The following is a 21,659-nucleotide window of genomic DNA, read 5'->3' as shown; positions in this document are numbered from 1 at the left end:
CCCAGGAGTCCTCTGCCCTACAAGTCACTCTCCCACTCTCTTATTGAGATGTAAATATTAGTCTCTAATATGTCATTGTGTTTTAAGCCTGTCCCACAAGACCAGCAGGCAAGCCGAATGCTGCCCCGAAGCCTATTTTGTGTGACCCACAAAAAAATAAATAAACAAATAAAATAATAAACAATTTATATGTAGGGCTTCAGAACCACCAGAGCAGAGGTACCAGGCAGCTGTGAGCCATCTGACATGGGTGCGAGGAATCTGATCCTCTGCAAGTACAGCAAGTGTTCTTAACCACTGAACCATCTTAAATGGTAGCATATTTAATATTTCACTTGTTCATTTCTTTTTAAAAATATATTTTTGTTAATTCTTTGAGAATTTTATACACTATATTTTGATCACATTCCCCTTTTTCTCCCCCTAATCCCTCCTAGATCCACCCCTTCACCCCAACTTCATGTCCTCTTTTTTTTTAATCTGCTGAATCCAGTTTCTGTTGCCCATGTACTTATAGCATGGTGGACCTACCAGGGGCTACACCCTTAAAGAAAACTGACTCACCTTTCCCCAGAAAAAACGTCAACTGTCAGGAGAACCTCAGTTAGCAGTAGGGGCTTCTGAGCCCTTCTCCCCTCGGGTGGTGGTTTGAATGAAAAAGACTGGGGGGGGGGGAGTAGCTCTATTAGGAGGTGTGGCCTTGTGGGAGAGGTGTGGCCTTGTCACTGGGGGCGGGGTTTGAAGTTTTAGATGCTCAAGCCAGGCCAAGAGTCACTCTTCCTTTCTGCTGCCAAGGATCCAGATGAAGAACTCTCAGTCCCTCTCCAGCACCATGTCTGCCTGTGGGCCGCCATGCTTCTCGCCATGATGATATCAGACTAAACCTCTGAACTGTAAGCCAGCCCCAATTAGATGTTTTCCTTTATATAAGTTGCTGTGGTCATAGTGTCTCTTCACTGCAATAGAAACCCTAACTAAGACGCCCCTCTATGCTAGAATTTTCTCACTGGCTTGGTCTTGTGTCTTGGCAACCACTGGCTGCTCTGAGTTCATGAGTGCTGTGGTCCTGTCATGTCCAGAAAACACTGTTTTGCTCTGATCTTCCCCGACCTCTGTCACTTACAGTCTTTCTGCCCCCTCTTCCACAATGGTCCCTGAGCCCTGGGGGCATGTTCATATGGCTATTTTTAACACTTTAATGGCACAGTTGAGTTGTGACCGGGATCATATTGTCCACAACACCCAAAATATGTATCTGGCCTTTTACAAAAAAATTGTGAAAAAACTGTAGGTTTCATGAAAATGGTGGGGTGCAGGGATAGTCTCGTTCACTCATTTCCAGAGTATCACATGGTGCCCAGCATCCAGTGGGTACTCATAAGGGATTCCCAGAGCATCACATGGTGCCCAGCATCCAGTGGGTACTCATAAGGGATTCCCAGAGCATCACATGGTGCCCAGCATCCAGTGGGTACTCATAAGGGATTCCCAGAGCATCACATGGTACCCAGCATCCAGTGGGTACTCATAAGGGATTCCCAGAGCATCACATGGTACCTAGCATCCAGTGGGTACTCATAAGGGATTCCCAGAGCATCACATGGTGCCCAGCATCCAGTGGGTACTCATAAGGGATTCCCAGAGCATCACATGGTGCCCAGCATCCAGTGGGTACTCATAAGGGATTCCCAGAGCATCACATGGTGCCCAGCATCCAGTGGGTACTCATAAGGGATTCCCAGAGCATCACATGGTGCCCAGCATCCAGTGGGTACTCATAAGGGATTCCCAGAGCATTACATGGTACCTAGCATCCAGTGGGTATTCGTAAGTGATTTACCTTTCTGGTTTTTCCTTTTATTTATTTGTGTATATGAGTGCTCTACTTGCATGTACACACCTTTATGCCAGAAGAAGGTATCAGATCCCACTATAGACGGTTGTGAGCCACCATGTGGTTGCTGGGAATTGAACTCAGGACTGCTGGAAGATCAGCCAGTGCTCTTAACTGCTGAGCCATCTCTCCAGCCCCATTTTTTTTTTTAGACAGGATCTCTGAGCCCAAGATAGCCTTGACTTGCTATGTAGCTGAGGATGACCTTGAACTCCTGATCCTCCTGCCTCTACCTCCCGAGTGCTGGGAATTACTGGCATGTGCCACCAGACCTGGTCTTAGCAGTGATGGGAACTGACTCCAGGCTCTGCTGCATGCTAGGCAAGCGCTGTACCAACTGAGCCTCAGCCTCAGTCTCTAAAGAATTGCTCTTAATGATAAAATCATCAATTATCCTGCCTTGTGGAAGAAAGAGATGGAAATTCAGGTCAAACACCCAAAATCTCTACAGGGCTTCCCATTCAGAAGCAGGGTCTATGAGAGTCAATAGCATGGATTCTGGAGTCACTGAGTTCAAATCCCGAGTCTGAATTTAACAGTCATTATATTGAGAGGTTTAATCTCAACTTTTTTCTCCCTTTATAACATGAAAAAAATCATGTAAAGATTGTAAATTAGGTGACAGATAAAGACATCTAGCCTGGCCTGGTGGTGCATACCTTTAATCCCAGCACTTTGAAGGTAGAGCAGTGGTTCTCAGCCTGTAGGTCAGGACCCTTTGGGGTTTGAATATCAGATGCCCTGCATATCAGATATTTACATTACAATTCATAACAGCAGCAAAATTACAGTTTTGAAGTAGCAACGAAAATAGTTTTATGATTGGGGGGGTGGTCACCACAACCTGAGGAACTGTATTAAAGGGTCACAGCGTTAGAAAAGTTAAAAACCACTGAGGTAGAGGCAGCTGGATCTCTGAGTTCAAGGTCAGCCATCAGGTGAGGTCCAGACCAGCCAGGGTTATAGAGCGAGACCCTGTCTCAAGAAAACAACAATAAAACAAAACAAGAAACCTTCTGTTTGTGGTAAGCAAACATCAGTTATGATTGTGGTCATCAGTACCGCCACTTCCCATATACTCTGCTCTACATTAGACTCCAGGATTCTGCAGAGCCTGGAAGTACTTTGTGAATTCCTAATGCTTTCTCTTAGTTCTGTATCCAGCCCACGTCCGTAGAGTAACAGATAATCACATTTCGGGGACACTAAGCGACTTGCTCCTACTGTGCCTATAGTATAGTCAGGTCTGTCCCCAGGGCCTCTAGCTGCTGCCCTGGAATGTATCCCATTCAGGCCCAGATCAATAACAATGAGTCATTGGTCGTGTATGTGGATAGTTTTAATCATTAGCTTTGGGTATGCTGCCAGGACCCTTTTCTGACATCGCATTTTTCATAGGGAGAATTTGCAGTTTGATGAATCACACTCTCGGGCCTTAAGACCCCTTCTGAACTGCTAATGCATTTCAAATGACCAGCGATGACATATAGCAAAGCAGGAGGTGGTGGCGGCTGCCAAGCCCACCCCATCCCAAGAGGGTGGCTTGGAGCCAAAACTGCTGTCCGGGAGCCTCCCAGCAGGGAACAGAGGGCACAGACTCAAAAGGAAGAGTGAAGGGCATGTGAAGAAGCACCTCTGAGCAGAGATACAGAGGCAGAGAAGCACCTAGGGGCCGGCAGCAGCTAGAAGCCACTGCCAGGCCAGGCCCTGCCCAGAAGGAGCCCAAAGGAGAGGCTGGGAAGAGCCATAGCTGGAGGAAAGGGTCCTGGAAGAAGCTGTGGTCTCCGCTAGAGGAGGGCCAGGTGAAGACAGCAGGAAAGGGCTGTCCAGGCTAGCAACAGGTCCTCTGCCTAGGCCACACCAGACCCCAGAGACGGGTTCCTGCACGCTGCTCCTCCCAGCTCTCTGTCCATCCTATTGGGTCCCTTTTGCTAGTGTTCAGCCTCCCATCGTCAGGGAAGTCCCCCCTTCCATCCAGTGATTTAACTGAAAAAGCAGTTTGCACTCAGAAGAATGGCTTGTATGTTCTCAATCAAGGAAGTTTTGCCACTCAGGAGACATTTGGCTGTATCAGGAGACAGTTTTGATTGTCATGATTTAGGTTCCCAACATCCAGTCAGTAGAAGCCAGGGGTGTGTACAGTGCTCGGCACAGCCTGAGTGTGTGAATCAGCCAAATGTCCGGAGGGCTGAGGTGAGAAGCCAGGCTATGAACCAACTGCCCTGGCCTCCTGGTGCCGGTCAACCTTGCAGTCCCTCCTTCCGTCTCCACTGGGTACTTCCGGGAACCCTCTGCTCCATCCTCTGGCTGAGGCAGCTCCATCTCAGTTGCCTGTTGGGCTGGATCTTGGTATTGTCCCCAGCGTGGCTTCCTCCTAGGTTTGGCAACATTGGCTCCCACCCAAGTTGCAAACGGCCCTCCCACAGCCAAGCCTAGCCCTTGTCCTCAACTCTCCTATCTCACCCCACCCACCCCGCTTTGTCCATCCCTCCTGGTCCTCCTGGCCCAGCTCCAGTTCACTGTCTCCATCCTCAGTCGCCTCCCAGTAATTCACCCAGGTTGGATCCTTCTAAACACAGAACAAGGCAGACTTGTCTAGAGCTAGCCAAGGTCATGCTCAAAACTGAGGGGTGCTTTCTCCAATTTCATGCCTGAGGCATTTGTTCCCCTCTGGAGCACCTCCCTGGAAATACACTCACTTTTATCTCACTGACACTGTGGGTCCTGGGGCTGCTGAGCGTGGTCTGGCACAGGCTCCTTTGGTTGAAGAGCTAGGGGGGGCATGTCAAAAAATGACCTCACCCTGTTGGCCGTGGGGGACTAGAACCTCAGAAGGTACGGGAAGAAGCAGCAGCTTGGGAAGTATATGGCTCTTAGGCAACCAGGGAGGTCTGAGCTGAGGAGGCTGGCCCTTCTCTTTGAACCCCCTCCACCGGAGCATAGGATCCCACCTCACCCGTCACCAGCCCCCTTAGCCCTACCCTGGCTCAGATGCAGCAGAGAAAGGGATCCTGAGATGGAGTCAGCCGAGGCCGAGGTGGATCAGGAAGTGCAGCCTCTGTATTGCTTTCAGTCCTTCTCCCTGCACCCCACCCCCACTCAACTCCCCGAGAGGCCCCAGAGCAGGAGACCCCCGGGACATCAGGCACAATCTGCTCTGCTTCACCGTCTGCCCGAGAGCACCATGTTCCAGATCCACCGGGGCCACCGGGGCCAGCAGTGCAGGAGGGCCAGGACTGGGCCAGGGCGGGGAGCCAGCCTTCACTGCAGCCCCACCAGCTCGGTGATGGACGGGGCATGCACCATGAACTCCTCATAGTGACTGAGGAACAGCTGGAAGCGAGCCAGGTAGGAGTCCTCATTATAGGGCAGCTGCTTGTCATGAAGAAACTTGGATACCAAGGGCTTCACCTGAGAAAGAGTCACAGAAGGAGAGAGCCCTGGGTCTCAGGCCTGCAGCAGGCTGCCCACCATTGAGCCCTCCCTTGTCGAACCCTAGCCATTCTCTGCTGGGGAAGTGAGGGGCTGAAGTATTGGAGAGCTTTTGAATCCTTCTACCCTACCCTAGAGGGAGGAATGGCCTCTCACCCTCACTCCCCACAAGACTCTCAACTACATGCCCACCCTCCTCAGCTCCCTCTGCTAAGCATCTTCTTTGGGTCAAATATTTAGATCAATTTCATCCTCAAAATCATCAAGATGAACCCTGTCCCCTCCCATTTTACAGACAAGGAAACTGAGGCTCGGTGAACTTGCCCAGAGTCATATTGCTACTAGGAAACCCAGGTGACTCCAATATAAAACCCATGTTATTACTTGTACTCCAGGCTGCCCGTCCTGGGTGACCTTTGAAGAGGCCAGTGAGGGGACCCAGAGTTGAGATGTACCCGGAGGTTCCCCACCTTCCACCCTCGGACAGGCCCTTCCTCCCAGCCCTCTTCCCAGCCTTTGGCTACCTTCAGGCACATGTGGTCAGAGAGCCACGGGAAGAGGTGATGCTCCACATGGCAGCTGATGAGCGAGTGGCCAAATGCCCAGTCCAGCAGTGGCTGCCGTGGCAGGTTCAGCACCCCCAGGCTCATCATGTGAATCCGCCGGGGCTTCTTGTCCGGGGAGAACATAGGCAATCCGATGTGCTGTGATAGACATATGGGTCCCACCCTGTGAGGGCTTAGACAACCCTGGGTCTGTCTTCACCAAGCGTACAGGGGCCAGTGGGACCCTAGAAGTGTGAGAAAGCTCTAGACTGGGCTAACCCAGTCTGCAGTGAGCTGAGTCTTTCCCACATCTGGGCCTCTCCCCATTTGGGCAATGAAGGGCTTTGTCTATGCATCTTTTCAGAACCCTGGTATTCAAATGCCCCTGACTCACTGCTTGTTCTTGTGACCCTGCATGCCTCACACCGGTAGCATGCTTTTACTGGTGTGTCCAAGCTCAAGGAGAGCAAAGGGAGGGCCCAGGGCAATGCCATGAGGCAGAGCAAGGGCAGAGCAGGAGACAGAAGGTCTTTGAGAACAGCCAGGAGTTCGGCATTCAACGCTGGCACCATTTCCACAGGGAGACCTCGTTGCTCCCCTATGGGTGAAGACCTGTTAGATCTCTGCACAATCCCCTGGCACTGGGCACATCTGCAGCTAATTACCCCATCCTCTCACTATGTCCCATCTACTTGTCTCAGTTCACCTGAAGTACTTGTTTACCTCCAGGTAACCTAGACCCAGGGAGGTGCCTAGTGGAGAAGGTGTTTGTATGTACTGATTGAACGAAACAGTAGGAGATACATAAACTTGACCTTGAATGATGGGTAGGGTTTAGACTGGAGAAGAAAGCAAGGAGGGTCTCTCCAGGACCAGGCAAAGGCTTCATTGAAACCCAGACTTCCTGTGATGACCCACAGTGACAGGGGAGGAGCAGGAATTGGGGAAGCGTCCTTTGGTGACCTCTCTCTACCTAAAGTCTGGCCTGCTGTCGGACAGCTGTAGATGCTCCTCTTAGCTGCCTGAGTCCAGGGCTGGGAGCTTACCTGGAAGATGTTGACATGGAGATAGGGGTGGGCCAGCAGGGATCTGGCCAGCAGCATGCAAGCCAGCGCTGAACCGGGGCTCTTGAAGCCCGACACATTCAGGAGCAGCCAGTACTGAGAATAAAGGCCCAGGGACATGAAGCCCAATGTCCGAAGTGCCACCCTCAGCTCTTCCTTCCTCAAATGCTCTGTCAGAGGGACAAGAGGTGATGTAAGGGAGAGCCATCATGAGCCGGCTCCCTGGTGACCAGGAGTGTTAAAGTAGAGGAGTGCTCTGGGTGTGTTCAGTGAACCTAGACAACATGAAAAGCATATCCTGCCTTTGCACCCTGGCTAAGGTCAAGGTCTGCAGTGTGGTTTGTACAGGACATCTACAAAGTGACCCCACATACCCTGAGATTTTATGTTATAATTCTGTGGGGTGTGTGTGTGTGTGTGTGTGTGTGTGTGTGTGTGTGTGTGTGTGTGTAAGTGCTGGTACCCATGGAAGCCGGAGGTATTGATTGATTCCCCCTGAAGCTGGAGTTACAGGGGATTGTGAGCAACCCAGTACAGATGCTAGGAATTGAAGTCTGGTCCTCTGGAATAGCAGGAAGCCCTCTTAACCTCTGAGCCACCTCTCCAGCCCTTACAAAGCTCCTGTATATATGTGGGCTCCTTATATTTTCACACCATCCTTGAGCAGGTGAAGAACCTAAGGCAGGCAGGTCAAGTTACCTGCCCACAGCCACCAGCCAGTAAGTAAAGGAGAGACCTGGACCAGGTCCGGGGTTCTTTCCACCCAGCTTGGCTGCCTCGGACAGTCTTGACTCGTGGTTCCCAGCTACCTTCACAAGCAAGGTCCACAAAACTAGGAAGGAAGGAAAGAGGGCTGGGGCAGGTCGTCAGGACACCCCAATCCAGTACTCACCAAGAGCTACCAGTGGAGTTAAGATGGGGATCAAAAGCGGTGCAAGGAACATGTAGATGTAGCGGTTGAGGCACGGGATCTTCCATGTGCTCGAGTCTCCCAGGCCCACCACGTTGGTGTAACCATGGTGCATGTTGACGTGGCTGAACTTACCAAACTCTGCAGGAAAGGCTGTGCATACCTAGAGGGGAAGCCAAAAGGGCACTGGGTCCATGTCGGACACAACTGAACAAAGCAGAACCCAAGGAGCCTCGAGAACACTTCCACCCTTCCTACCCATCACTCCTGAGCCCTCCTCCTCTGCATCCACAGTAATCTAACTTGTCCATCATCTCTCAAGCATCCGTGACCCCCGTGAGGCAGCCAGGCATCTACTTGGTGTTGCTCTGCAAAGCATTTAGGGACGAGGACGTTGGATCACTGGATTGCCACTCCCTCACTGGCTACCAGCTAGGCAACTTCTCAAACCTCAGAGGTTATCTGTCAGTGCAGGTAAAGCTGGAATCTGCCACAATTATTTTATGTGTGTACCTGGCAAACAGCTGTACCTTCCTGACACTACTTGGCAGCCTGAGCTTGGAGGAGTAAGGAAAGGTTTCCGGGAGTGGTTTGAGGGTGCAAGGGGATCACTTCCTGTAGAGCCCACAATGCAGGCTGAAGGGGCATTGGGGCACTAATATGCCCAGAGCCAATATCTCCCTCGAGTGACTCTTTGGCAGTGCTACTCACCAAAGCGCAGCACACACTCTGGCAAGGAGAGCAATCATTCTGAATGCAAAAGAGGTGCTAGGTTGTTTCTTATGTAGATATATGCAGATGAGCATGCAGATGTAAGGCTTCAAGTGTTTTATCCAGGCCAGAAGATTTTGATGACTTTAGTGAAGATGCTTTCCTGTTCTGGGGAAGCTTCTCAATACCAGCTGCTGTGAGGCAGGCAGACTGCAGGGCACATGCACTGAGCACCAGATCTCAGAGTCAGGCCTGCCTTACCCACTGGCCTGCCAGGGTATGCTTTATACCCCTGGGGATCTGTCCCACGTAGAAGAAGCTAATTCCTTTTGTTTGTTTTATTAATATGTGTGTGTGTGTGTGTGTGTGTGTGTGTGTGTGTGTGTGTGTGTGTGTGTGTGTGTTGTGTGTGGGCACTCAAACGCCATGATGCACGTGAGGAGGTCAGATTACAACTTTGTTGAATCAGTTCTCTCTTTCCACCTTTACACGGGTTCCAGGATCAAGCTCAGGTCACTAGGACTGTATAGTGGCTGCTTTTACTTTCTGAGCCATCTCTCTGGCACCCAGAAGTAACTGTGCTCTTCCCCAAGGCCAGTCCTTTTACCAAGAGATGCCAGCTGAGTGCAGCGCCCTCACTGCTCACCCACAGTTGATTTCGCTTCTGGCACCTGCTCCCCCTCTCCCTGCAGCCCACTAGCAACTGTTCTTGGAGAGTCAATGCCAGAACCAGCCTGGAGCCTGACCAGGACTGTGCATCTAGAGATGGGTACCCTCAGGTACCAAGAGGCTTCTCAGAAAGGTCCCAGGCACAAGCCAAGGCCCTCAGGTGTGACTGGTGATTTGTGATGTGACTTGAGACTTGGTACCCACTTGCAGAGCCAATGGGTGATTTTGCCTTTTTCTATGAATAAGAACTTATCTGAGGTTATTTCATAACTAGATTTCTAGGTCCCCCCTTTTTGGTTGTGTGTGTGTGTGTGTGTGTGTGTGTGTGCATGTGAGTATGCACACTTATGTGCAAGTGCTCACTGAGGCCAGACTGGGGCATCATACTCCCTGGAGCTGGAGTTACAAGACTTGCAAGCTGCCCAGTGTGGAGAATGGACACTGAGTGCTCCTAACCCCATCCACCCCTCAGTCCCGTTTAGATGTTCTCTCCTGAGAGACAAAAGGGAGTGATTTGGAGGAGAAAAGAGGAAGGTGGATTGTAGTATGTAGACTGTAGTATGTAGATTGTAGTATGTAGTATGTGTGCCCATTACCCATCCACTCAAGAACAACAGGAAATGATTGATGCTGCTGAGTTACTTGTAAAATGGGTTGTGTCCTTTCTGTAAACTGTCTTCTATTTGTCGCAATTGTTTGAGACAGGATCTGGATGTGTAGCCCAGGCTGGCCTGGAACTCTCAGTCTTCCTGTCTTGGCCTCCTAAGTGCTGGGATTACAGATACATGCCACCACACCCAGCTGTAAAGGACCATTTCCAAGTCTTACCAAAGAGGTTTCCTCATCCAGACCCAGAGAAAGTTCCAGAAACCTCAAGGTTGGTGCAGCTTCTTAATACCGCTCACCAACCTCTGTGGCGGGTGCCTTCGGGAAGATTCAAGAGTGTTCTGTCTCTACAGCGTTCACACTCTGAACACTCAAGACATGTTGGGAGCAGTATGAATGGGTGTGAGTTCCTTTTGACAGCTCTTCGTTTACACTCCAGGGCCCTCAAAACTCCCATTCATTCATTTGTTCATGAATGCAGTTACTTGTTCACTTAAGCATCCTGCAGCACCCGAGGGTGTCGGGGGCCCCATGGTAGGCCTGTGGGAACACCGGGGGCAGGTGGGAAAGATCCCTCCGTCCCAAGCAAGCCTACTGCTGTCAGGACTGGGGCCTCACCACTGTCCCCCTCTTATCCTCAGAGTGGTTAAGTCACACCCCTGTCCTTTCCTAGTACCCTGAGGACCCACACTCAGGCACCTGCATTTCCCTGAATGGGGCAGCTGTGAAAACCCAGCCTGCAGTAACACCCATGTCACATTTGGGGTATATTTATTTAAAAAAACTACTGGTGGCTTATTTGAAGCTCAGTTTTTTTCCGATTGTTTTGACGAACCTACTGCTGAGGTGCCGCCACCCAGAGCTGGAGAGGGACTGCCTATTCCCGGGAACCAGCCAGAGGGTTCTTAGGGAAGAAAAGGAGCTGGGCTCACCGTAGCCTGCCGTCCCCCGCCTGAGGGACAATGACCACCACCCTTCTTTCGAACCCTGACCATATTGCTGCCCCAACTCCTGGCCCATTTCAGGAGGGGCCCCATGATGGCCTTGGCTTCCACCTGGAGACCTAGATTTCACCCTTGACCCTTCTCACTCCTCCACCCCTACCCTCTTGTGCTCGATGGCACCCAGCCAACACCCTCCTGCACCCCCCTTCCCAGCACCCCAGCCTGGGCCTAGGACCCCTCCCGTCTTCCTCCTGTTCGTAGAGACCAGCAGCCTCCAGCCAGCTTCCTGCCTCATCTACCGCAGACCCAACTAGCGGAGTGACCCAGTTTCTACCCGTTTAGGTCACGCTGCTGTAACTTCATACTTGTTTTTCAGTCCTGCAAAGCAGTTTTTGTTTGTTTGTATTTGTTTTTGTTTTTGTTTTAGACAAGGTCTCAAACTCCCTGTGTAACTGAGGATGGCCTTGAACTCCTGATCCTCTAGCCTCTACATGTCTAGTGCTGGTTACAGGTGTGAACCACCAGGTCTGGATTTATGCAGCACTGTTGTAATGTGCATGCTAGGCAAGGTCTCTACCAACTGAGCCCCAGCCCCGCTCCTGTTTATTTAACAGGAGAAAATAAACAGAGAGTTCCGGAATGATTAAAGAAGGGAATGGACAGAACTAATAACTTCAGTGATGTCCCAGGAGGAAAACGTAGCCCAGAATTTGTTTTTGAGGCAAGATCTCACTATGTAGACCAGGCTAGCCTTAAACTCACAGAGATCCACCTGCCTCTGCCTCCTAAGTTAAAGGCTTGTGGTACCATACCATACCACCCCTGGGCTTTTTAAGCTCTGTCTCATGGCAAACCTCTCTGGCTACAAGACAAAGTACCGATTCCTCTGCCTGGCACATGGGCCTTCTTGGCCCCTTTCATCTCGGCCCCTTTGAGAATCTAGTGGCTTCCAGACACCTCACCAGCTGCTCTTCTAAAATTCTTTCAGGGTTTCTCAGCCTCTACACCACTGATTTTAAAGACCAGGCTGCTTCCCCCACCTCCATCCATTTTTCAAGTGTGTGTGTGTGTGTGTGTGTGTGTGTGTGTGTGTGTGTGTGCGCATGTGGATGTATGGGCACATGGGTGAGTGTACATGTGGAATCCTGAAGTTGACGGCAGGATTCCTCAGTCACTCTTCCACCTTATCCTGTGAGACAGCGTCTCTCAGGCCAACCCAGAGCTTGCCAGTACAGCCAGTCGTGATAGCTAGCTTGCTCTGGGGATTCCACTCTCTCTACTTCCTGAAGCAGGACTTACAGCTGGGCTGACAAATCCACCCATCACTTACGGGATTCTGGAGATCCAATCTCCCATCCTTACACTTGCGTGGCAAACACTCATCCATCCCCACAGCCTGTTCATGCCACTCCTTGGGACCGGACATATTGAAAAATCTATACATGTGATTAAAAAGGCAGAGAACTAAACACATACAAGTGCCAACGTCAGCTTCCTTGGTTTTGATATTGAATGACACATAAATGTAATTACTGGAAGGAAACAGGAATGACTGATCCAATCCGCTAGACTTCTCTCCCCTGCACTGAGATGTCCTGTAAATCTGTAATTATTAGAAGACTTAAAAGTTTGTGTACAGCAGTGTATTTTGTACTGAATATCTGCATTGGTCCTCTAAATAAGATTTTAAAAATAAGCCGGGCGGTGGTGGCGCACGCCTTTAATCCCAGCACTCGGGAGGCAGAGCCAGGCAGATCTCTGTGAGTTCGAGGCCAGCCTGGGCTACCAAGTGAGTTCCAGGAAAAGGCGCAAAGCTACACAGAGAAACCCTGTCTCGAAAAACCAAAAAAATAAAAAATAAAAATAAATAAATAAATAAATAAATAAATAAATAAATAAATAAATAAATAAATAAATAAATAAAAAGAGACACACACACACACACAGAGAGAGAGAGAGAGAGAGGGAGAGAGAGAGGCCATAGTTAAGACTGGGGCACAGCTCAAAGACAGAGCAGGTGTCTGCTATGCACGAGACCCTGCATTCAATCCCTAGCACCAAAAAAGAAAAACTGTATCAGTCATGGCAGCTCTTTCCTGGTGGGAGCAAGCAGAAGATGGTGAGATGGCCTGAGGGAACAGCCTTGATGGGCTGCTCTGGACTCAGCCAGGAGGGAGCAGATGAGGATCAGGACGAGGCTTGGGACTCTCTGTGGTTTGTACCACAGGGAACCTATGGGTGGTGACAGGCCTTCCCCTGTGGGACACAGCGAGCTGCACAGGGTTCCTAGTGGATCAGCTGTGGCTCCACCCCACAGCACAAAGCCGAGTGTACACAATAAAGAACTTCGTGACTAGCATGGCTGGTTCCTGCCCATTCAGGGGAGCATCCTTGGCTGTGATACTAAAAGTTTTTCAGAGGTTAATCCTCAAATTCAGAACTTAAACCATGTGGCCTGCTCATTCTATCTTCTGGTGGTTGTCTTAGCATGACATCATTCCCTGGCCAACTCCAAGGATACACCTAGCAGCCTGGGTGATGTAGCCAGGAAAGAAAATGCGTGCTGAGTAAGACCAGGGTAGGAACTTCCTCAAGTAGGCCAGAAAGGGGTCTTCAGAGAAAACTCATCTGGTATGGGTAGGGGATCATGATTTTGAATACAGCCTAGAGTGATAGCCCTATTCTATTCTGTGCTTCTGCTCTCCAGAGTCACTGGGTCAGAGAGAGCCTGGGTCAGCTTAGACCCAGCAGGCCACAAGATAATGTGACCAGACACTGGATTGCCAAAGAAAACCAGAAGTACCCCGCTGATGCCTGGAGCTGCAGACTCTGTAGAACCCCCAAAGGAACCCAGGGCCTAAGACCAGATATTCTGCATAATAGTGTCTCTAGGAGGGTGACCGGAGAAGACAGCAGGAGAGTCCGGGATCCAGGAAGAGTCCCGTGCACCTCGGAGGTTCCCAGGCCAGGAGAGCCTGTCCTGTGCCAGGTAACCCAATACCAACCAACACCTGCACCGCTCTGCCAGGCTCTGCAGCCTCACGGTTAACAAGCACAGAACAACAACAAAACAAACCATCAAAAGCAGTCCATGCTGCCCTGCAGCTGTCAGTGTGTCCTCACCAGCTGGAAAACACAAAGCGACACCATGGCTCGTGGAAGGCCTGGAAAGTCGCACTGTCTCACCCAGTGCCCTCGCAGGGTTAATAAGGAGGCTGTGTTATCACGCTTGTGGGTTCCATGAAGAAACTAACCCCGGATATAGAATTAACCACCTTGCTCAAGCTCGGCGCCACTATTGGGGCTGGGACTCCAATCAAGGCACGAGGCTCCAAAGGCTCCAAAGACGTTGCCCTATACATGCCAGCTAGGTGGGGCTAACCCACACTCCCCCGTACTTGGGAACCAGTCCTAGAGAGGAACCAGAGTTATACCCTAAGGTTGGAAAATAGAGATGCCTCCCTGCCCAGGTCACTTGGAGGGCTGGACTGGCAAAACTACTTCTGATTGCTCACAGCTCACCAGAGCCCATGGCAACACAATCAACAGTGTAGAACATGAGGGGGGATCCAGGCCTTTCCTCCCCAGCCACAAAAGGGCATGGGTCTTCAGAACATCACACACACACACACACACACACACACACACACACACACACACACACCCCACTAGCTAACTTTCCTGTAGACCTTGTCCACAAGTGGAATGCAAGGTCATGGCCAGCAAATACTGACAGAAGAGCTGCTAAGAACTGGGTCAAGGGAAGAGGTAAAGATGAGGCCATTGAACCGAGGTCATATGGGACAAAAGCTGTGTGCAACAGACAGAACTCAGGCCTAAGGCTGTCTGGTTCCCCGGGTCCCTGTGCCGAGGTTCTGGAGGAGCTACCAAGCAGCGCAGGCCAAGAGGACATTCCAGTGTCTCCTCCCTGCCTCCACTCCACACAGAGAGGGCCCTTCTGTCCCCCAGGCAGTCAGAATCAGAAGTCCTCTTGCTTGATCAGGCATCAGTTATCTAGCGACCTGGTAAGAATGCTTCAGAGTAACCTCCACACAATAACCACCCCCACCACACACCCCCCACCGCCGCAGCTGGTTAATCTATGATTGACAGCCCCTGGCTGCCACAGGCTCCTAGCATGCAGCACCACTTTAGAAAACCCATGCAGGACTAAGCCTGCACTCTGAGTCCCAGCATTGGGATACTGTTTATACAAATGATACAGACATCACCCCTGCCTCTCCCAGCAGGTTACATACAGACCCTGACCCCAGGCTCCAACTGTGCCTCCGAGTCTAGGCAGACCCAGAGCTTCCTGGAAAGGGGGGTATTTTAAAATTGACCCTAGGAAGCCACAGCCTGTGGGTTCTTCATGCCCCTACCCCTTCAGAAGCCTGGGCTCGTAAGAAGGTATTGAGGGGAGGAGAGGACAGGGAATGCTGGGTAAGAAATGTTCCCACCACTCCACTGAAGTGGTATATCAAAAGGTGTGTGTGTGTGTGTGTGTGTGTGTGTGTGTGTGTGTGTGTGTGGTGTTTACCTAAAGCTGTATAAAAAGTTACATGATTTAGGGGGCAGAAGATATGGCTCCCCAGGTGAAAGCAATTACTGCTCGTGCAGAGGACCTGGGTTCCATTCACAGCACCCATGTTGAATGGTTCCAGTTCCTGGGGATCTGATGCCCTCTTCTGGCCTTTATGGGCACTGTATGCATGTAATGCAGACATAGACATGCAGTTGCACATGCATACCCAAATAAAAGGAAGGACCTTCACAATCATTCACCAAGTTCAACTTGTGGTCACGCCTAAAGGCCTGAGCTGGATCCCCAGGACCCATGTGGTGGCAAGAGAAAACTGAGAACTAATCCCTGCATGTTGTCATCGGACCTTCGCTGGTGTGTCATGGCACATGCAACCCCCACCCCATAAAACAAACAAATAAATAAATGTAATAAAACAAAAATATATAAAATTTAAAAAACAGTGACACAGCTTTATAAAAAGATAGTGATTGGGTTGGTTGGTCCCAATAACGAGTCCTTTCCAGACATACCTATTCCTGCTAGCAGCTTCCCCATCTATTCCTGGGGAACCTGGGTGGCTAGTGAGGGTCCCCCTGGAGCAGAAGAGAACAACTTTGGCAGAGGATCTGGGGCGGCCTGAAGAACAATTGTCCAGTGGCCTTTGCCTTCCTAGTGGCTCACGGGTGAGAAGGAAGAGCAAGGAGAGGTGGAAGGAGAGAGAGACAGCAGAGCCCTTCCTGGAGGGTTAGAGGAGCAAAGCATTTCTCAAGACGGCTCAGCCTGCTCTCCCACCTGGCTCAGCAGGTGGGAGAGCAGGCTACAGAGCTGGAGTGCTGCGACATTGTCCCCAACCCCCACCCCCTCCCCCGTCTGCCCTTCAAACAATGAGCCATGATTGCAGGACCAGAGGCTTCTGTGAGACACACAACCCCAGAGCAAGACTGGCCAGTTGCAGGCCTCCTGGACGGAAGAAGAAACTCCACCCACCTTAGGCCTAGTGCTACAGAGAGCATTGAAGGAGTCCAGGGACAGGGAAAATGTTTCTGCCGTTCAACCGTTGAAGATTATCACAAGATAAGCCAAGTTAATTGTCAAAGGCAGACACCAGGCTCTGTAGGATGCAGGCCCACTCACTAATGCCAGCTTCCTCTCAAGGGCTTGGAGGAATACATGGGCGGGCACACACACACACACACACACACACACACACACACACACACACACAGAGGAACTGTGTCGTACACTGCCCACTAGGCAGCAACTGCTTGCCAACATGGATGGACACATAGAGATGCCCACCCAGCAACTGCCTATCCCACCTCTGCCAACCTCACCTCCACAAAGAAAATCATCAAGATCTTGTTCCAGCGTTTGGACTCTGTGAGGGCACCGTGAGTGGCCAGGTGACTGCCCTTGACCGTGAGTGTGTAATGGCAGATGCCCAAGATTGTGATGCCAGTGGTAAAGGCCAGGACACTATGGAAGCGTAGGCACAGGAACCCTGCAGAGAGGAGGCACCAGGGATCAGGATCTTTGGCCAGCTTTTGAAAATATGGGCCCAGACCAACATGCACACAATTCCCCAAACCCCAAGCCAAAGAAGGCCAGCCCTGGGCCTGTGGCAGGCAGGTTCCTGGGCCTGAGAGGGGTGGGTTGGCTCTCTGCAGGATTTGGGACACCAAAGATCCCCCCACGGGCTTGCCAACGATATTCTGCTGTCCACATTCTGCCAGGTCACCCTCCTGAAACCCAGCCAGAGCAGAGATGGGGACTGGATGTCACAGAGTGCTTCTTCAGTCCCACTCTGCCCGTCTCTGGCGTCCCCCTCAAATCATGCTCTTCCCTTCCATCCACTCAGGACTCCTTCTGCAACTTTTTTCTCCACCACTTTCAAGCATCGGGCTTTCTCCCAGCTCCAGCGGGACATGGAGTAGACTCCCTCCAACTAGACTTTGGAGACTGAACTGGGATCCAGGGTCCTAGAGTCCTGAAGTTCCCTTCCAGCCTGCACCACCTTCAGCCCCGCGCCACCCCCAACCGCAGCCAGTGCCTTTGTCTCACCCGCCGGCAAGGCGAGCAAGCTGACAGCGAGGACGGCGCAGTCCACACCGCGGCGCTCCCACCAGGAGCTCGCCCGCACCACGTCCTGCACCTGCCGCTCCAGCTCGCTCAGCAGCACCTCAGCAGCGCCGTCCCCCGGGGACGCGCTCTGCTCGGGCTCCATGGGATCCCAGGACGCACGGGGCTGGCGACAAGCGAGGAGGACCGGAGAACTCGGGTGTGAGCGGCCGCTGCTCCGGAGAGAAGACAAACGCGCGGGGCGGGGGGGGGGGGGGGGGGGAGCGGAGCGGGGCGGAGTCACGCACCGAGTTGGGACACCACCAGCCAGAAGTCACCGTGAGAAGCTCCTTCTGGCACGGGCAACCGTGACCCGTGACCTAGGCGGGGCCTAAATGCAGCCTCCCTGCCAGCCCGCTGCACCAGAACAGCTTGGAGAGGGAGGAGCCAAAGCGAAGCCCGGGGGTTGTGGGGGGACCTGGGGTGGTGACCCTGAGACAAGGACCAAACTGAGGTAGAGGAGACAGCGCTGGGGGAAAGCAGAAGGCCCGCGAAGGCCTTAGCTGTTCATCCACCTCCTCCTCGCCCTCTCCTCTCATCTCCACCTTTGGTTTGTTCTGCACTCTTAGGCCCAAAACCTGAGTATTTCTCCATTTAAATTTTATTTCATTAAATTATTAATATGTGTGTGTAGATGTGTGCGGTGTCTATGTGGAGTTCGGGGGCTTGTGGGAATCAGTTCTCTTTTTCCACCATGTGGGTCCTGGGGAACTCAGGTCACCAGGCTTGGCAGCAAGCGCCTTACTGCTGAGCAGTCTGTGACTACTCAGGATCTCCCTTGCAACATGCATATTCATCTTTGGTATCTGGAACATAAGTATTTCTGGATTGCTGAAGCAGAAAACCTAGGGACTCACTTTGCAGATAGGGAGTGTGTGTGGGGGTGGGAGGGTGGGGGGATGGGGGGCCACTCTGAGTGCGGTTTTAACAGAAGTGACTTGACTCCCCTCTCTGTCCCATTTCATCTTCACGGTACTCCCCCCCCCCCCCAACTTCAAATCAAAACCTTTTTTAAAAAACTGACTGGGTCTGGTAGGGAGGAGACAGCAGCCTTTTCCCAGGAGACCCTTGAGCACCTGTCAGGGAGAGAGGCATGATTTTGATTCCCCTCCTGGAGCTCTCCTTCATGGATTCAGCTATGTTCTTCCAATTTTGTGTTTGAAGACATGGTCTGGTTTGCAGTTCGGGCTTCTCTCAATGGATTGTGTAGTCCAGGCTGGTCTCACTCTTACAACCCTGCCCCAGCTTGCCAAGGACTGGGATCTGTGGCCCGAGATCAAGAGCTCCTTACCAGGCCAGTGTTCTCCTTGAACTGTCCCCTCAACTTCCACACACTTAAGAGGCTTTGTGTATTCCCAGTGACCCCGTGGAAAGGATAATCTCCCAGGTAGATGTAGTTCGGATCTTCCTTTCCAACATTTTGGTTCTGAGGATCAAACTCAGGCCATCAGGCTTGGCAACTAGTGAGAGCCTTGACCTGCTGAGTCGCTTCATCAGCCCTTCATTTATTGATTTGTTTTTATTTCATGTGCTTGAGTGTTTTGCCTGCATGTACGGATGTGTACCAGGTGAGTGTCTGGTGCCCATGGAGGCCAGAAGAAGGCACTGGATCCCCTGGTACTGGAGTTACAGACACTTGCAAATCACCAGGTGGGTGCTGGGGACTGAACCCGGGTCTTCTGTAAGAACAAGTGCTCTGGAGCCACCTTTTTTTAAGAATGAACCCTGCTCATTCAGTTTATGAAGGGGCTGGACACTGGTGGCACACACCTTTAATCCCAGCACTCAGGAGGCAGAGCCAGGTGCATCTCTATGAGTTCAAGACCAGCCAGGTCTATAGAATGAGTTCCAGCACCACCAAGACTACCCAGGGAAGCCCTGTTTCAAAAACCATCCAACGACTGAGGGATCTGGATGCAGAGATCCATGACTAGGCCCTGGGTGGATCTCTGGGAGTCCAATTAGCGAGAATGAGGAGGGTTTATATGAGCGAGAATTGTTGAGACCAAGGTTGGATAAAGCACAGGAACAAATAGCCAAACGAATGGAAACACATGAACTATGAACCAATGGCTGAGGGGTCACCAACTGGATCAGGACCTCTGAATGGGTGAGACAGTTGATTGGCTTGATCTGTTTGGGAGGCATCCAGGCAGTGGGACCAGGTCCTGTGCTCATTGCATGAGTTGGCTGTTTGAAACCTGGGGCCTATGCAGGATCGCTTGGCTTGGCCTGGGAGGAGGGGACTAGACCTACCTGGACTGAGTCTACCAGGTTGATCTCAGTCCGCGGAGGAGGCTTTGCCCTGGAGGAGGTGGGAATGGGGGGTGGGCTAAGGGGAAAGTGAGGGGGGCCGGAGGGGGGAGAACAAGGCAATCCGTGGCTGATATGTAGAACTGAATTGTATTGCAAAATAAAAATAAAAAATTTTAAAAAAATTAATGAAGATTCAGAGAAATTAACTAACTGATCTGTGCAAAACCCCACAATTACTAAATGACTGAACTAGAAACCAAAGCGCCTGCAAATCCAGTTCTTTTTGTCAACAAATGGTCTTAGACAGAGAAGGGTGCTGCGCTTCTCCCTCCCTCCCTACCGCTTGGAGTCCCTCCCACCAGACTAGAATTGTCAGGGAGGGAGATGTACAAGTCTTAGAAATGTAAGAGTAGTAATACTGAATTAACTGGGGAGGGAGATCTTGCTACCTTCATCATACATGGGAGGAAGTGCCTGGTGCGGCCAAGCCTGCTACCAAGCCCCAGCTACCCTGGTACCCTCTATAATAATAAACTAAAGGGGGAAAGGGCTGAGCGGGTGTCAGCGGAGCTTGGGGGAAGGGCCGGAGGGACGGCTCAGCAGCTGAGAGCACTCGCTGCTCTTGCAAAGGACCAGTTTGGTTCCCAGAACCTCCATGACAGCTCACAATCCTCTGTGACTCCAGTTCCAGGGGACCCGACATTCTTTTCTGGATGCTACGGTCACCAGGCACACATGTGATGCTCGTGCGTACATAGAGGCAAAACATTCATAAACACAAAACTTTTATTTTTAGTTGAAGAGGAGACTGGAGGGGGCAGAAAGCAGGTGAGGGGGAGCTGGCCAGTAGCTCTCTGGAGACAGGTGGACTTGGTTTCAACAGCCTTGACCCAGGACAGGGAACAAGACATTCTGCATTCTCAAGGCAGGGGGAGAGCAGAGAGGAGCAACGGAAGGAAGGCGGAAGGAAGGCGGGGAGAAAGACAGGGGGCAGGGACTGGAGGTCCCCGCAATGACAGGCAGCGACTGCAGGAGCCACAGGAGGCTTTAGACCAGAGGAGGGTTTGTGTAACGTGTTTAGGGAGAATTGTCTATACAAGAAAGAGATGAAGGCGAATCTAGAGAGTGTTTCAAGATGCCCAAACAAAGAGGTACCATAAGCGTTTAGCTAGCAGAGGCAGAAGTTGTGGGATATACGGAGACAAAGGAGACATGAACAGTTGGTGATCAAAGAAAATACACAAACGGCCAGGAGAAACATGAAAGCAGGATGTAGATGAGTAGCCTAGGGAAATGTACCTAAAATGAACCACTGACCTCAGTGCTGGAGAAGATACATAGCAACTGTGCTAATCAACCAAAGTGTGTAGTGATGTGACCCCTTCAGAAAACAGTTTGCCAGGGCTTTTGGTGTTGGTTTGGTTTGGTTTGGTTTGATCTGACGACCCAAACCTGGGCCTTGCACTTGCTGAGCAAATCTGTCACTGGACTATAACTCTAGCCCTTGGTTTGTTGAGATAGGGTCTCACCATGTAGCTGAGGCTGTCCTCGAACTCACAATCTTCCTGCCTCTGTCTCTCAAGTGCTGGAATTACAAACACACACCACTAACCGAATGACAGTTTTGTAAAAGGTTAAATATATACCCACTGTGTGGCCTAGCCACTCAGCTCCCAGGTATCTGCCCAACAGGGATGAAGATGTTTGTCCACAGTCTTGTGCTTAGTGGTCATAGCTGACTGGAAATGGTCTACATGCCTAGGGAAACGGACATGTGAACCATGATGCATTTCTACGGCATGAGCAGTAGAACAGAGCCACTGGTCCAGGCAACAGAATAGATGGGTGGTCTGACAGATTGAATTTCATAGATCTGTGTTAAAGGAAGAAGCCAGACTCAAGTTCTCATTGTAGGATTGCGAATGGGCAGGACCAAAACACAGTGATGCAAATTACACCAGCAGCCTTTATGTATGTCATACCTT

General features: G+C 51.2%; 1 protein-coding gene across 3 annotated transcripts; it reads right to left on the bottom strand.

The window, feature by feature from the left end:
* Window positions 1–3,215: 3,215 nt before the first annotated feature.
* Fads6 (fatty acid desaturase 6) lies at window positions 3,216–17,619 on the bottom strand. 3 transcript variants are annotated; one of them, XR_008222410.1, is made up of 7 exons: window positions 17,362–17,619; window positions 16,635–16,801; window positions 7,828–8,008; window positions 6,918–7,105; window positions 5,851–6,030; window positions 4,594–5,305; window positions 3,216–4,268 (listed from the first exon to the last, which is right to left on the bottom strand). XR_008222410.1 is itself a non-coding variant. In XM_052757862.1 (7 exons), the coding sequence occupies exons 1-6, from the start codon at window positions 17,522–17,524 to the stop codon at window positions 5,867–5,869; spliced, it is 843 nt and encodes a 280-aa protein (XP_052613822.1). In that variant the 5' UTR covers window positions 17,525–17,619; the 3' UTR covers window positions 5,192–5,305; window positions 5,851–5,866. The 3 variants fall into 3 exon arrangements, 2 of the variants coding, with proteins under 2 accessions (XP_052613821.1, XP_052613822.1); XM_052757862.1 differs by lacking the exon at window positions 3,216–4,268 and adding an exon at window positions 7,635–7,767 and having other exon boundaries at window positions 5,192–5,305; window positions 7,981–8,008; XM_052757861.1 differs by having other exon boundaries at window positions 3,216–5,305.
* Between the last annotated feature and the right edge of the window lie 4,040 nt (window positions 17,620–21,659).

Source organism: Peromyscus californicus, unplaced genomic scaffold (assembly GCF_007827085.1).
Source record: "Peromyscus californicus insignis strain IS unplaced genomic scaffold, ASM782708v3 Scaffold_3__1_contigs__length_106647218, whole genome shotgun sequence".
In the NCBI taxonomy this organism is placed as follows: domain Eukaryota; kingdom Metazoa; phylum Chordata; class Mammalia; order Rodentia; family Cricetidae; genus Peromyscus; species Peromyscus californicus.
The sequence above is the reverse complement of the archived record's forward strand: the minus strand, read 5'-3'. Positions and strand labels throughout refer to the sequence as shown.